The sequence below is a fragment of the Babylonia areolata genome, chromosome 11 (genome assembly GCF_041734735.1).
Source record: "Babylonia areolata isolate BAREFJ2019XMU chromosome 11, ASM4173473v1, whole genome shotgun sequence".
NCBI lineage: Eukaryota > Metazoa > Mollusca > Gastropoda > Neogastropoda > Buccinidae > Babylonia > Babylonia areolata.
Genome location: NC_134886.1, coordinates 102,880 through 120,403, shown reverse-complemented (window position 1 = coordinate 120,403; position 17,524 = coordinate 102,880). Strand labels below are relative to the sequence as shown.

Sequence of the window (17,524 nt, the reverse complement as noted above, 5' to 3'; positions counted from 1 at the left end):
GTACGCTATTGAAGAAACAAACCAGTACATACCGTTCGGCCACGGTACGCTATTGAAGAAACAAACCAGTAGCACCTGTGATGAGGCTTGAACCAGTGTGCTGCCAGTTACCACCCTGCCCCAGTTGCTGCTGACTGAAATATACATGTCTTGTCTTGTCTTGTCTTGTCTTGTCGCAGTGGCTGCTGACTGAAATATACACGTCTTGTCTTGTCTTGTCTTGTCACGTCTTGTCATGTGTTGTCTTGTATTGTCGCAGTGGCTGCTGACTGAAATATACACGTCTTGTCTTGTGTTGTGTTGTGTTGTGTTGTCGCAGTGGCTGCTGACTGAAATATACACGTCTTGTGTTGTGTTGTGTTGTGTTGTGTTGTGTTGTCGCAGTGGCTGCTGACTGAAATATACACGTCTTGTGTTGTGTTGTGTTGTGTTGTGTTGTCACTGACTACTGACTCACCCTTTCAGTAACCAGGCGTTCCGCTCGCTTCTCCGCCATGTCTGTGTCAACACAAACATACACCAACACTTAGTTCTATTCTCCGCCATTTGTGTGTCAACACAAACATACACCAACACTTAGTTCTATTCTCCGCCATGTCTGTGTCAACACAAACATACACCAACACTTTGTTCTATTCTCCGCCATGTCTGTGTCAACACAAACATACACCAACACTTTGTTCTATTCTTCGCCATGTCTGTGTCAACACAAACATACACCAACACTTAGTTCCTTTCTTCTCTAAAACCTAAATACACATTACAGTAGCGGTTTTGATGATGATGATGACAATGATGATAGTGGTGGTGGTGGTGGTGGTGCTGATGATGATTATGATGATGATAGTGGTGGTGGAGGTGGTGGTAGTGGTGACAGTGGAAGTGGTGCTGAAGGTGGTGGTAGTTGTGATGGTGGTAGTGGTGGCAGTGGAGGTGGTGGTAGTGGTGGTGGTGGTAGTGGTGGCAGTGGAGCTGGTGGTAGTGATGGTGGTGGTAGTGGTGGCAGTGGTGGTGGTGGTAGTGGTGGTGGCGGTAGTTGGTATGAAAACATGAAGTGCTGGAGAGCGGAGAAGGAGGAAGTATTCTGTATGGACTGTGGCTTGAGGAGTAGAATAAAAATTGGGAGAAAGAGAAGAAGATGAAGACGAGGGGAGATGATGATGATGGTGGTGATGGAAATGATGATGATGATGATGATGATGCTGATGATGATGATGGTGATGATGATGATGATGATGATGATGAAGAAAATCAAAACGAGAATAATACAATCTGAAAAGATACATACAGAGACAGGACGTCAACCCAAGAGATGGGCCAACATGTTTCAAGAAATATTGAAGCGGCTGAACGAGCCAGTTGCCTCAGCCAGAATGAACTTCAAACCAAAGAAATCACGGAGCGTCTCACTGCCTAAAGGAAAGGTAGCTGAAACGGTCACATTCACTGTAGCCAACCAAGCCATTCCAACGGTGTCAGATGAACCAGTTAAGAGCCTTGGATGATGGTATGATGAGTCCCTGAAAGAAACAAAAAGAGGAAAGAAAACCAGACAGCAGAAGAAGGCCTGCATATCACAGACCAGTGTGGCCTTCCTGGCAAATTCAAAGTGTGGTGCCTACAGTCCATGCTGATACCAAAGCTCCTGTGGCCTCTCCTGATATGATATCAGTCGAGTCTCACAGTCGAGTCGATTGAGGCAAAGATCAACAAGTACACACAAAATGGCCTGGTGTCCCACCTGGTCTCACTGGCGTGGCACTCTACTGTCGCCAAGCAAAGCTGAGGCTACCTCTGAAGTCCCTTGTCGAAGAATATAAGGTAGGAAAGGCAAGACTTCTCAGCTTGCTCGAAGACTCAGGTGACAGTATTGTGAGATCCAACCAACCCAAGCTGAAGTCTGGCAGAAAATGGAAAGTCAGGGAGGCAGTCAGTGGAACGAAAAAAAGTCTTAAGACGAAGGAAACAATAGGACACACCCAAACCAACAGACAAGGCATGGGATTGACAAAGATGGAGTGGTGGTCCAAGGCAAGGGGGAAAGCAAAAAGAGACATGATCATAAATGAGATTGAGAAGGAAGAGGATGATAAAAGAGTCCAGAAGGCAGTTCAGCAAGGCCAGCAGGGGCAGTGGACAATATGGGAAAATGCACTCCAAAGGAGCCTCAGCTGGAGCGACATGTGGAACATGGCCCCTCTGAGGATCAGCTTCATCCTAAGATCTGTGTACGACCTCCTTCCCTCGAATACAAACTTGGTGAAAAGGGGGAAAGCAGGTGAACCTGCGTGCCCACTCTGCCATGGCAAACAAACAGTGGAACATGTCCTCAGCTCAAGCAAAGCGGCGTTGAGCCAAGGACGGTACACATGGAGGCACAACCAAGTGCTGCCGAAGATCGGGAATGCACAGTTGACCTACCAGACGGGAAGAAACACCCGGAAATCATCAGCAAGAGCAGCATGAGACCTGACATAGTACTCCACTCCAAGGCAACGAAACAAGCGATTCTGATTGAGCTGACTGTGCCATACGAAAGCCAAATGGAGGAAGCCTGCATCTACAAGACTGAGAAGTATGCTAGTCTAGCCAGCAGCCTGAGAGAATTTGGTTTCCAAGCCAAAGTCCTCGCCGTAGAGACTGGTGCAAGAGGGTTTATGGGCGCATCTGCCTGCAGCCTCATGAAAAAGATATCGATTTCTGGCAGAGAGAGGACATGGGCTCTCAAGGCAATGGCAGAAGCAGCAGAAAAGAGTTCAAGATGGATCTAGTCGAGGAGGAATGGAAGTAAACTTCATAAGGATTAAATTTCCGTACTCGAACTAGGCGTACGATGGCTCAGTGGTTAAAACGTCTGCCAGAAAAGGTGACTCAGTCCTGAGGTGGCGACCACCCTGGAGGCACGGGTTCGAACATGCTGAGGACCAGGAAAAAAGAAAAGGCGGCAATACAAGGGAATCCAGGAGCCATGACCTGGGTGCGGCCTGTCCCCCTTAGAGTGAAAGGAGTTCAGGGCCGAAAACACTTGACTGAGAGAGGCTTCTTCTCTGAAGACCTTGTACTGTCCAGCTCTCCCTACAGTTTCTTATCAAAAGATCACCCACACAGAGACAGGACGTCAACCAAGAGATGGGCCCATATGTTTCAAGATCACCCACACAGACAGGACGTCAACCAAGAGATGGGCCCATATGTTTCAAGATCACCCACACAGAGACAGGACGTCAACCCAAGAGATGGGCCCATATGTTTCAAGATCACCCACACAGTGACTAGACGTCAACCCAAGAGATGCGCCAGTCAAGAAAGTGAGCAGACACACCGTGGAAATTCTAACAGATGTCTGGCTGCACTGAGAAACAAAATTGTGAAATTTAGAAGGGACAAGCGATACTGATAAATGTTTCATGACCATCTTGATTTTTTTTGCTTCCTTTTGTTGGGAATGTCCAGAGGGCAAAACTGATGTGGAAGTGAAGCTACTCACAGAAGAAAACAGTAAGGAAGAGGACATCATCATACACACAGATGGCTCAGTCACCAAAGACCAATCCGGTTGGGGATTCACTGCGAAACAAAATGGAAAAACAATTAGGGAAGAGAATGCTGCCCACAAAGTCACAACCTCCAGCCTAACCATGGAAGTTGAAGCTGTGACACATGCCATCCAGTGGCTATCGTCCATCCATACGCCCGGAAACCAACATGCCATGATTCTAACCGACTCAATGAACCTCATACAGAAAATTGAAAACGGAATGGGAAGCCCAGAGTGGCATAAGGCAATGCGCAACTTTCAGATTAAAAAACTCACATGGTCATACTGCCCGGGACATGCAGGTGTTAGGGAAATGAGCGAGCTGACAGACTTGCTGGTAACGCAACACCAACGAACGGCCTACATCTAGGAAAATCTGAAATCCTCAGAAAAGTCAAAGAATAACAAAAAGAACAGGTACAAGGCCATCACACCATCCATCGCCTCAAAGAAATAAAAGCAAAGAGAGTGAGTGGCCGTAAGTCTAACATGAAAGGTAGAGCACGATGCTTTGCAAATCAAACAAATATCGGCATCATTTCCAAACCAACATTGCGCAAATTTCTTCAAAACGAAACACAGTCTCTGTGGGCTTTTCCAAATACAATAGACTGAGCAACACACTAGACGCCACGCTCTTGGCATCAGAGATCTTTTCCCATCCCTCTTGCAGCCAATCAGTGGCAGCCTCTGTGCGTGTGTGTATGTGTGTGTTTGTGTGTATATATGGGTCTGTGTGTTTGAGTGCGTTTGTGCATGCGCGAGGGTGTAAGTGTACACAAGTGTCAGGAGAGTTCTGTGCACGTGTGTATGTGTGTGTGTGTGTGTGTGTGTGTGTGAGGGGGAGGTGGGAGTGCGGAGGGGAGGGGGTGTAGAGGATGAGGTATGTGAGTGTATGCATGCCTACATTGTGGGAGCAACAGGATATTGGAATGTGCGGGTGTGTGTATATATATATATATATCTTTGTATATATATGTGTGTGGGGGTGGGGGATATGGGCGTATGTGTGTGTGCTTGTACAAGTAAGTGTTCATCTGTGTGTGTGTGTGTGTGTGTGTGTGTGTGTGGTGGAAGGTGCGATACGTAGCCTAGAAACGAGTGTGTGGAGGAGGGGGTAGAGGAGGTGTATGGTAATGTGTGTGTGGTGTTGTGGTGTGTGTGTGTGTGTGTGTTAGGGCTCATGTACGTTTATGTGTATTTGACTGTGCTTTCATATCTGTGAAACTGCATGTTTGGTGCATATCTGTTATGCATGTGTGGGTGTATGTGTGAATGTGTGTCTTCATGTTTTACATTTATTTGCTTATTTATCATCATTGTTGTCTTATTTATTTATTAATTATTATTATTATTATTATTATTATTATTATTATTACTACTACCTTTTTTATATTGTAATTATTTATTTATTTATTTGCTTATTTATGTACGCTTATCTATTATTTATTCACCTTTTTTTTCTAAAGGCCTGACTAAGCGCGTTGGGTTACGCTGCTGGTCAGGCATCTGCTTGGCAGATGTGGTGTAGCGTATATGGATTTGTCCGAACGCAGTGACGCCTCCTTGAGCTACTGAAACTGAAACTGAAACTGCTTCCTTTTGATCTTGGGAGAGGGTCTTTTGTTGTTTTCTTTTGGTTTGGTGATGGAGTGGGCTATCCCTCAGTGCGCCAAGGCACTTGTGCTTGTGATGCTGTGCCCGCCATCCCACCACGCTAAACTTTGAACACAGTGAACACTGACCACGCCAAGCTCTAAACACAGTGAATATTGATCACGCTAAACTTTGAACACAGTGAACACTGACCACGCCAAGCTCTAAACACAGTGAATATTGACCACGCTAAACTTTGAACACAGTGAACACTGACCACGCCAAGCTCTAAACACAGTGAATATTGACCACGCTAAACTTTGAACACAGTGAACACTGACCACGCCAAGCTCTAAACACAGTGAATATTGACCACGCCAAGCTCTAAACACAGTGAACAATGACCACGCCAAGCTCTAAACACAGTGAATATTGACCACGCCAAACTCTAAACACAGTGAACACTGACCACGCCAAGCTCTAAACACAGTGAATATTGACCACGCTAAACTTTGAACACAGTGAACAATGACCACGCCAAGCTCTAAACACAGTGAATATTGACCACGCTAAACTTTGAACACAGTGAACACTGACCACGCCAAGCTCTAAACACAGTGAATATTGACCACGCTAAACTTTGAACACAGTGAACAATGACCACGCCAAGCTCTAAACACAGTGAACACTGACCACGCCAAGCTCTAAACACAGTGAATATTGACCACGCTAAACTTTGAACACAGTGAACACTGACCACGCCAAGCTCTAAACACAGTGAATATTGACCACGCTAAACTTTGAACACAGTGAACACTGACCACGCCAAGCTCTGAACACAGTGAACACTGACCACGCTAAGCTCTGAACACAGTGAACACTGACCATGCCAAGCTCTGAACACAGTGAACACTGACCACATCAAGCTCTGAACACAGTGAACACTGACCACGCTAAGCTCTGAAGACAGTGAACACTGACCACGCTAAGCTCTGAACACAGTGAAAACTGAACACAGTGAACACTGACCACGCTAAGCTCTGAACACAGTGAAAACTGAACACAGTGAACACTGACCACGCCAAGCTCTGAACACAGTGAACAGTGACCACGCCAAGCTCTGAACACAGTGAACAGTGACCACGCCAAGCTCTGAACACAGTGAACAGTGACCACGCCAAGCTCTGAATACAGTGAACGCCGAACACAGTGAACAGTGACCACGCCAAGCTCTGAATACAGTGAAAACTGAACACAGTGAACACTGACCACGCCAAGCTCTGAACACAGTGAACGCCGAACACAGTGAACAGTGACCACACCAAGCTCTGAACACAGTGAACAGTGACCACGCCAAGCTCTGAACACAGTGAACAGTGACCACGCCAAGCTCTGAACACAGTGAACAGTGACCACGCCAAGCTCTGAATACAGTGAAAACTGAACACAGTGAACAGTGACCACGCCAAGCTCTGAACACAGTGAACAGTGACCACGCCAAGCTCTGAATACAGTGAACGCCGAACACAGTGAACAGTGACCACGCCAAGCTCTGAATACAGTGAAAACTGAACACAGTGAACAGTGACCACGCCAAGCTCTGAATACAGTGAAATCTGAACACAGTGAACAGTGACCACGCCAAGCTCTGAACACAGTGAAAACTGAACACAGTGAATACTGACCACGCCAAGTTCTGAACACAGTGAACAGGAACGCACTGCCCCGTTGGTGGCAAAAGCCAATGGGACATCTAACCTTTGATTTCGTAACCATTCACGCTAAGATTAAATAAAGGAGTGCTGCAGATACATTTCACAGAACGTGGGCGCACGGTGATCGACGATTTGAACCTGAATGATGGCATTTCAAAAAGATAAGAGCAGAGTTTTGGTTATAACTAAATATGTTATCCATACAGTACCTTTGACAAGGGATTTGAACTCTGTCATCAAATCCTCCTTGGTAATCTGGGCTCCAGGGGCACCACGGGGCCCAGGCGGACCTCTCGGGCCTTGCGGACCGGGTGGGCCATGCTGCAATCAATCATTCAATCAACCAACCAGCCCATCAATCAATCAACAAATCAATCAGTCAACCAATCAACCATCCAACCAACAAATCCATCAATATCAATTGAGGCGCAACGAAAGCGTGCTGCGCGAGGTCCGAGCAGCATCTACTGCCACGACAGCACCCACCCACTTGTGTCCCACATGTGGGCGAACCTTCTGGGCCTCGATTGGCCTCACCAGTCACCTCCGGACCCACAGCCACCGATCTTCCATCTGACTCGTGAAGCCATGGTCATCTTCGAATCCGAAGGACGAACATCATTAGTCCTGTCAGTATCATGGAGTGGTGACAGTCCTATTAGTTCTATTAGTTCTATCAGTATCATGGGGTCAGTATCATGGGGTGGTGACAGTTCTGTCAGTGGTGACAGTTCTGTCAGTATCAAGGAGTGGTGACAGTTCTGTCAGTATCATGGAGTGGTGACAGTTCTGTCAGTATCAAGGAGTGGTGACAGTTCTGTCAGTATCAAGGAGTGGTGACAGTTCTGTCAGTATCATGGAGTCGTGACAGTCCTATTAGTTCTTTTAGTTCTATCAGTATCATGGGGTCACTATCATGGGGTGGTGACAGTTATGTCAGTATCAAGGAGTGGTGACAGTTCTGTCAGTATCATGGAGTGGTGACAGTTCTGTCAGTATCATGGAGTCGTGACAGTCCTATTAGTTCTATTAGTTCTATCAGTATCATGGGGTCACTATCATGGGGTGGTGACAGTTCTGTCAGTGGTGACAGTTCTGTCAGTATCATGGAGTGGTGACAGTTCTGTCAGTATCATGGAGTGGTGACAGTTCTGTCAGTATCAAGGAGTGGTGACAGTTCTGTCAGTATCATGGAGTGGTGACAGTTCTGTCAGTATCAAGGAGTGGTGACAGTTCTGTCAGTATCAAGGAGTGGTGACAGTTCTGTCAGTATCATGGAGTGGTGACAGTTCTGTCAGTGGTGACAGTTCTGTCAGTATCAAGGCGTGGTGACAGTTCTGTCAGTATCAAGGCGTGGTGACAGTTCTGTCAGTATCAAGGAGTGGTGACAGTTCTGTCAGTATCATGGAGTCGTGACAGTCCTATTAGTTCTATTAGTTCTATCAGTATCATGGGGTCACTATCATGGGGTGGTGACAGTTATGTCAGTATCAAGGAGTGGTGACAGTTCTGTCAGTATCATGGAGTGGTGACAGTTCTGTCAGTATCAAGGCGTGGTGACAGTTCTGTCAGGATCATGGAGTGGTGACAGTTCTGTCAGTATCAAGGCGTGGTGACAGTTCTGTCAGTATCAAGGAGTGGTGACAGTTCTGTCAGTATCAAGGCGTGGTGACAGTTCTGTCAGGATCATGGAGTGGTGACAGTTCTGTCAGTGGTGACAGTTCTGTCAGTATCATGGAGTGGTGACACGACTGACTATCATATGTTGATGTAATCCCCATGTTGGTGTTGTCTGTTCACTGGTTATGTTGATGTAATCCCCATGTTGGTGCAGTCTGTTGATGTAATCCCCATGTTGGTGTTGTCTGTTGATGTAATCCCCATGTTGGTGTAGTTCACTGGTTATGTTGATGTAATCCCCATGTTGGTGCAGTCTGTTGATGTAATCCCCATGTTAGTGTGCAATCTGTTGATGTAATCCCCATGCTGGTGCAGTCTGTTGATATAATCCCCATGTTAGTGTGCAATCTGTTGATGTAATCCTCATGTTGGTGCAGTCTGTTGATGTAATCCCCATGTTAGTGTGCAATCTGTTGATGTAATCCCCATGCTGGTGCAGTCTGTTGATATAATCCCCATGTTAGTGTGCAATCTGTTGATGTAATCCCCATGTTGGTGCAGTCTGTTAATGTAATCCCCATGTTGATGTTGATTGTTGATGTAATCCCCAAGTTGGTGCAGTCTGTTGATGTAATCCCCATGTTGATTGTTGATGTAATCCCCATGTTGGTGCAGTCTGTTGATGTAATCCCCATGCTGATGCAGTCTGTTGATGTAATCCCCATGTTAGTGTGCAATCTGTTGATGTAATCCCCATGCTGATGCAGTCTGTTGATGTAATCCCCATGTTAGTGTGCAATCTGTTGATGTAATCCCCATGTTAGTGTGCAATCTGTTGATGTAATCCCCATGCTGATGCAGTCTGTTGATGTAATCCCCATGTTAGTGTGCAATCTGTTGATGTAATCCCCATGTTAGTGTGCAATCTGTTGATGTAATCCCCATGCTGCTGCAGTCTGTTGATGCAATCCCCATGTTGGTGTTGTCTGTTGATGTAATCCCCATGTTAGTGTGCAGTCTGTTGATGTAATCCCCATGTTGGTGCAGTCTGTTAATGTAATCCCCATGTTGATGTTGATTGTTGATGTAATCCCAATGTTAGTGTGCAGTCTGTTGATGTAATCCCCATGTTGGTGCAGTCTGTTAATGTAATCCCCATGCTGATGCAGTCTGTTGATGTAATCCCAATGTTAGTGTGCAGTCTGTTGATGTAATCCCCATGTTGGTGCAGTCTGTTGATGTAATCCCCATGTTGGTGTTGTCTGTTGATGTAATCCCCATGTTGGTGTTGTCTGTTGATGTAATCCCCATGTTGATGCAGTCTGTTGATGTAATCCCCATGCTGATGCAGTCTGTTGATGTAATCCCAATGTTAGTGTGCAGTCTGTTGATGTAATCCCCATGTTGGTGCAGTCTGTTAATGTAATCCCCATGTTGATGTTGATTGTTGATGTAATCCCCAAGTTGGTGCAGTCTGTTGATGTAATCCCCATGTTGGTGTTGTCTGTTAATGTAATCCCCATGTTGGTGTTGTCTGTTGATGTAATCTTGATGTAATCCCCATGTTAGTGTGCAATCTGTTGATGTAATCCCCATGTTTGTGCAGTCTGTTGATGTAATCCCCATGTTGGTGTTGTCTGTTAATGTAATCCCCATGTTGGTGCAGTCTGTTGATGTAATCCCCATGTTGGTGTTGTCTGTTAATGTAATCCCCATGTTGGTGCAGTCTGTTGATGTAATCCCCATGTTGGTGTTGTCTGTTGATGTAATCCCCATGTTGATGCAGTCTGTTGATGTAATCCCCATGCTGATGCAGTCTGTTGATGTAATCCCCATGCTGATGCAGTCTGTTGATGTAATCCCCATGTTGATGTTGTCTGTTGATGTAATCCCCATGTTGATGTTGTCTGTTGATCTAATCTCCATGTTGGTGTTGTCTGTTGATGTAATCCCCATGTTAGTGTGCAATCTGTTGATGTAATCCCCATGTTTGTGCAGTCTGTTGATGTAATCCCCATGTTGGTGTTGTCTGTTGATGTAATCCCCATGTTGGTGTTGTTTGTTGATGTAATCCCCATGTTGGTGCAGTCTGTTGATATAATCCCCATGTTGGTGCAGTTTGTTGATGTAATCCCAATGTTGGTGCAGTCTGTTGATATAATCCCCATGTTGGTGTTGTCTGTTGATGTAATCCCCATGTTGGTGCAGTCTGTTGATGTAATCCCCATGTTGGTGCAGTCTGTTGATGTAATCCCCATGCTGGTGCAGTCTGTTGATGTAATCCCCATGTTGGTGTTGTCTGTTGATGTAATCCCCATGTTGGTGTTGTCTGTTGATGTAATCCCCATGCTGGTGCAGTCTGTTGATGTAATCCCCATGTTGGTGTTGTCTGTTGATGTAATCCCCATGCTGGTGCAGTCTGTTGATGTAATCCCCATGCTGGTGCAGTCTGTTGATGTAATCCCCATGTTGGTGCAGCCTGTTGATGTAATCCCCATGTTGGTGCAGTCTGTTGATGTAATCCCCATGTTGGTGCAGTCTGTTGATGTAATCCCCATGCTGGTGCAGTCTGTTCACAGATCAGGCAGTGCGGCTGTCCTAGGGACTGGGCACAACTTACGCTAATAGTGTGTTAGGTCTGATGAAGTTGTCAGAAATGTTGTCCCAGTGCGGACTATTTCCCGTGGGGCTGTCACCCTCCCTTCCTTTTCACACACACAACTGGGGTAGGTGTCAGCATCTTAGTGTCTTGGCTTGGGGGAAATCTGTGCAGATGCCATGTTTGATGGGGCGGGCTATCATACCCACGACTGTGTCTTTCTACCCCATCCCACCCCACCATACCTGCCCCTTCCCCTCCACTTCCTCCACTCTCCTGGTGCCAGTTGCATTGCTTGGTTCTAACTTTTTGACAGTTACACATGACTAAATGCCTACGTTGACCGAACTACGCAATTAGTCAGTTCCATTCAACACACAGTTAGTAGCGGGTTACGACCATACTTTGAAATGAGCAAATCAGAATGGAGCAGTTAATGTGTCAGTCAGTCACTGAGCATCACAGAGAAACCAGGATTGGTTACTTTTGTTCAGCCTATTTGGGGGTGTTGTAGTTTGTCACCAGTATCGACTAAAACTAGTGTGCAAAATCAAATCTTTCTGTCAGTGTAACTGTGATGTTGCTTCCCAAGAGCATTGAGACAGTTGTGGTGTTGCTTCACAAGAGTATTCAGATAGTTGAGGTGCTGATTCACAAGAGCATTGAGTTAGCTGTGATGTTGATTCACCAGAGCATTGAGATAGCTGTGATGTTGATTCACAAGTGCATTGAGATACCTGTGATGTTGATTCACAAGAGCATTGAGATACCTGTGATGTTGATTCACAAGAGCATTGAGACAGCTGTGATGATTCACAAGAGCATTGAGATAGCTGTGATGATTCACAAGAGCATTGAGACAGCTGTGATGATTCACAAGAGCATTGACATAGCTGTGATGATTCACAAGAGCATTGAGGTAGGTGTGATGTTGATTCACAAGCGCATTGAGGTAGGTGTGATGTTGATTCACAAGAGCATTGAGATAGCTGTGATGTTGATTCACAAGCATTCAGATAGTTGTGGTGTTGATTCACAAGCATTGAGATTGCTGTGATGTTGATTCACAAGAGCATTGAGATAGTTCTGGTGTGGATTCACAGGCATTGAGACAGCTGTGATGTTGATTCATAAGAGCATTGAGATAGCTGTGATGTTGATTCACAAGCATTGAGATAGCTGTGATATTGATTCACATGAGCATTGAGATAGCTGTAGTGTTGATTCACAAGAGCATTGAGATAGTTGTGGTGTTGATTCACAAGCATTGAGATAGTTGTGGTGTTGATTCATAAGAGCATTTAGATAGTTGTGGTGTTGATTCACAAGAGCATTGAGATAGTTGTGGTGTTGATTCATAAGAGCATTGAGATAGCTGTGATATTGATTCACAAGAGCATTGAGATAGTTGTGGTGTTGATTCACAAGCATTGAGATAGTTGTGGTGTTGATTCATAGGAGCATTGAGACAGCTGTGATGTTGATTCACAAGAGCATTGAGATAGCTGTGATGTTGATTCAAAAGAGCATTGAGATAGCTGTGATGATTCACAAGAGCATTGAGACAGCTGTGATGTTGATTCACAAGAGCATTGAGATAGCTCTGATGTTGATTCTAAAGAGCATTGAGATAGCTGTGATGTTGATTCACAAGTGCATTAAGATAGTTGTGGTGTTGATTCACAGGCATTGAGATAGCTGTGATGTTGATTCATAAGAGCATTTAGATAGCTGTGATGTTGATTCATAAGAGCATTGAGATAGCTGTGATGTTGATTCACAAGCATTGAGATAGCTGTGATATTGATTCACATGAGCATTGAGATAGCTGTAGTGTTGATTCACAAGAGCATTGAGATAGTTGTGGTGTTGATTCACAAGCATTGAGATAGTTGTGGTGTTGATTCATAAGAGCATTTAGATAGTTGTGGTGTTGATTCACAAGAGCATTGAGATAGTTGTGGTGTTGATTCATAAGAGCATTGAGATAGCTGTGATATTGATTCACAAGAGCATTGAGATAGTTGTGGTGTTGATTCACAAGCATTGAGATAGTTGTGGTGTTGATTCATAGGAGCATTGAGACAGCTGTGATGTTGATTCACAAGAGCATTGAGATAGCTGTGATGTTGATTCAAAAGAGCATTGAGATAGCTGTGATGATTCACAAGAGCATTGAGACAGCTGTGATGTTGATTCACAAGAGCATTGAGATAGCTCTGATGTTGATTCTAAAGAGCATTGAGATAGCTGTGATGTTGATTCACAAGTGCATTAAGATAGTTGTGGTGTTGATTCACAGGCATTGAGATAGCTGTGATGTTGATTCATAAGAGCATTTAGATAGCTGTGATGTTGATTCAGAAGCATTGAGGTAGCTGTGATGTTGATTCACAAGAGCATTGAGATAGTTGTGGTGTTGATTCATAAGAGCATTAAAATAGCTGTGATGTTGATTCACAAGCATTGAGATAGTTGTGGTGTTGATTCACAAGAGCATTGAGATAGCTGTGATGTTGATTCATAAGAGCATTGCGATAGCTGTTATGTTGATTCACAAGCATTGAGATAGTTGTGGTGTTGATTCACAAGAGCACTGAGATAGCTGTGATGATTCACAAGAGCATTGAGACAGCTGTGGTGTTGATTCACAAGAGCATTGAGATAGCTGTGATGATTCACAAGAGCATTGAGACAGCTGTGATGTTGATTCACAAGAGTATTGAGATAGCTCTGATGTTGATTCTCAAGAGCATTGAGATAGCTGTGATGTTGATTCACAAGTGCATTAAGATAGTTGTGGTGTTGATTCACAGGCATTGAGATAGCTGTGATGTTGATTCATAAGAGCATTTAGATAGCTGTGATGTTGATTCACAAGCATTGAGATAGCTGTGGTGTTGATTCATAAGAGCATTTAGATAGCTGTGATGTTGATTCACAAGTATTGAGATAGTTGTGGTGTTGATTCATAAGAGCATTGATATAGCTGTGATGTTGATTCACAAGAGCATTGAGATAGTTGTGGTGTTGATTCATAAGAGCATTAAAATAGCTGTGATGTTGATTCACAAGCATTGAGATAGTTGTGGTGTTGATTCATAAGAGCACTGAGATAGCTGTGGTGTTGATTCATAAGAGCACTGAGATAGCTGTGGTGTTGATTCACAAGAGCATTCAGATAGCTATGATGTTGATTCACAGGCATTGAGATAGTTGTGGTGTTGATTTACAAGAGCACTGAGATAGCTGTGGTGTTGCTTCACAACAGCATTGAGATAGCTGTGATGTTGATTCACAAGAGCATTGAGATAGCTGTGATGTTGATTCACAAGAGCATTGAGATAGCTGTGATGTTGATTCACAAGCATTCAGATAGTTGTGGTGTTGATTCACAAGGATTGAGATAGCTGTGATGTTGATTCACAAGAGCACTGAGACAGCTGTGATGTTGATTCACAAGAGCATTGAGATAGCTGTGATGTTGATTCACAAGAACACTGAGATAGTTGTGGTGTTGATTCACAAGAGGTAGTTGTGGTGTTGATTCATAAGAGATAGCTGTAGTGTTGATTCACAAGAGCACTGAGATAGCCTTTTAGCTGATGTGGTACTGTAGCTAGTTGTAGGCAACGCGTGTTTAATTCAGGAACTATGGTTTGTGTCAGTGTACAGCCAGCGAGGGTGAAGACTGATCTGCAGTGGATGATGGAAAACATCAGCTACTCAGAGGGAAATGTATTATGTCTATACTGGGGTCTTTTTGTTGTAAAGATTCCGTTGTTCAGTGCTGGGTTCTTGGTGTTGTAAAGGTTTCGTTGTTCAGTGCTGGGTTCTTGGTGTTGTAAAGATTTCGTTGTTCAGTGCTGGGTTCTTGGTGTTGTAAAGGTTTCGTTGTTCAGTGCTGGGTTCTTGATGTTGTAAAGATTTCGTTGTTCATTGCTGGGTTCTTGGTGTTGTAAAGGTTTCGTTGTTCAGTGCTGGGTTCTTGGTGTTGTAAAGATTTCGTTGTTCAGTGCTGGGTTCTTGGTGTTGTAAAGGTTTCGTTGTTCAGTGCTGGGTTCTTGATGTTGTAAAGGTTTCGTTGTTCAGTGCTGGGTTCTTGGTGTTGTAAAGGTTTCGTTGTTCAGTGCTGGGTTCTTGGTGTTGTAAAGGTTTCGTTGTTCAGTGCTGGGTTCTTGGTGTTGTAAAGGTTTCGTTGTTCAGTGCTGGGTTCTTGGTGTTGCGAAGGTTTCGTTGTTCAGTGCTGGGTTCTTGGTGCTGTGAAAGTTTCGTTGTTCAGTGCTGGGTTCTTGGTGTTGTGAAGGTCTATGTCTTTGACCAACCCCCCCCCCCCCCCCAAGCCCGCCATCTCCTCCCCACACACACCCTCACAGAGTAATGAGGAAGTACAGAAATGCTATGTGTGCAGTAGGTATGTAGAGTGTTTTGGTTGTGCTACTCCTGCAGTTGGTTTTGAAGTATTACCGACCTGTGACAGTGACAGGTACGTTTAAACTGAACACATCTACAGTCTACAACTGTCAGCTGAGGAGTTTTCGTGTGTGTGTATGCACACGGGTGTAACAGCAAATTGTTATGGGACACATAGCTGATTTTTCAGTAGATTTGATCTCATGTGTAGTGGATGTAACTGTGCCAGCGAGATACTTTGTATAGACAAAATGGGGACTTGCTTGATCAAAATGGAAATAGCTATCATTGGATAGTTATCATTGGTTAAGGATTTGATATGTTGTTATTGTTTCTGACCTGGGGTTTGGTTTTGAGTGTAGATTTGATATGTTGTTATTGTTTCGGACCTGGGGTTTGCTTTTGAGTGTAGATTTGATATGTTGTTATTGTTTCGGACCTGGGGTTTGCTTTTGAGTGTAGATTTGATATGTTGTTATTGTTTCTGACCTGGGGTTTGGTTTTGAGTGTAGATTTGATGTGTTGTTTCTGACCTGGGGTTTGGTTTTGAGTGTATGTCCCAGGCGTGCTGCCTTATTCAGCGCTGTGTGTTGCTTGAAGATGGAACTGCTCAGTGTAGTGTGTGCTGTGTGTTGCTTGAAGATGGAACTGCTCAGTGTAGTGTGTGCTGTGTGTTGCTTGAAGATGGAACTGCTCAGTGTAGTGTGTGCTGTGTGTTGCTTGAAGATGGAACTGCTCAGTGTAGTGTGTGCTGTGTGTTGCTTGAAGATAGAACTGCTTAATGTAGTGTGTGCTGTGTGTTGCTTGAAGATGGAACTGCTCAGTGTAGTGTGTGCTGTGTGTTGCTTGAAGATGGAACTGCTCAGTGTAGTGTGTGCTGTGTGTTGCTTGAAGATGGAACTGCTCAGTGTAGTGTGTGCTGTATGTTGCTTGAAGATGGAACTGCTCAGTGTAGTGTGTGCTGTATGTTGCTTGAAGATGGAACTGTGCTGTGTGTTGCTTGAAGATGGAACTGCTCAGTGTAGTGTGTGCTGTGTGTTGCTTGAAGATGGAACTGTGCTGTGTGTTGCTTGAAGATGGAACTGCTCAGTGTAGTGCGTGCTGTGTGTTGCTTGAAGATGGAACTGCTTAATGCAGTGTGTGCTGTGTGTTGCTTGAAGATAGAACTGCTTAATGCAGTGTGTGCTGTGTGTTGCTTGAAGATGGAACTGCTTAGTGTAGTGTGTGCTGTGTGTTGCTTGAAGATGGAACTGCTCAGTGTAGTGTGTGCTGTGTGTTGCTTGAAGATGGAACTCCTTAATGCAGTGTGTGCTGTGTGTTGCTTGAAGATAGAACTGCTTAGTGTAGTGTGTCCTGTGTGTTGCTTGAAGATGGAACTGCTTAATGCAGTGTGTGCTGTGTGTTGCTTGAAGATGGAACTGCTTAATGCAGTGTGTGCTGTGTGTTACTTGAAGATAGAACTGCTCAGTGTAGTGTGTGCTGTGTGTTACTTGAAGATAGAACTGCTCAGTGTATGTGTGCTGTGTGTTGCTTGAAGATGGAACTGCCCAGTGTAGTGTGTGGTGTGTGTTGCTTGAAGATGGAACTGCTCAGTGTAGTGCGTGCTGTGTGTTGCTTGAGGATGGAACTGTGCTGTGTGTTGCTTGAAGATAGAACTGCTTAGTGTAGTGTGTGCTGTGTGTTGCTTGAAGATGGAACTGCTCAGTGTAGTGCGTGCTGTGTGTTGCTTGAAGATGGAACTGCTTAATGCAGTGTGTGCTGTGTGTTGCTTGAAGATGGAACTGCTTAATGTAGTGTGTGCTGTGTGTTGCTTGAAGATGGAACTGCTCAGTGTAGTGTGTGCTGTGTGTTGCTTGAAGATGGAACTGCCCAGTGTAGTGTGTGCTGTGTGTTGCTTGAAGATGGAACTGTGCTGTGTGTTGCTTGAAGATGGAACTGTGCTGTGTGTTGCTTGAAGATGGAACTGCTTAGTGTAGTGTGTGCTGTGTGTTGCTTGAAGATAGAACTGCTTAGTGTAGTGTGTGCTGTGTGTTGCTTGATGAT

The 17,524-nt window shown here is 44.6% G+C and overlaps 1 protein-coding gene across 1 annotated transcript in view; it reads right to left on the bottom strand.

Moving 5' to 3' along the window:
• Window positions 1-17,524, bottom strand: part of LOC143287263 (adipolin-like) — a 96,917-nt gene that overhangs the window by 32,620 nt on the left and 46,773 nt on the right. Inside the window, exons 4-5 of the mRNA XM_076595210.1 lie at window positions 7,059-7,170; window positions 458-498 (exon numbers count right to left, since the gene is read on the bottom strand). Coding sequence (XP_076451325.1) covers window positions 458-498; window positions 7,059-7,170 — 153 coding nt within the window. The remainder of the gene's footprint in view (window positions 1-457; window positions 499-7,058; window positions 7,171-17,524) is intronic.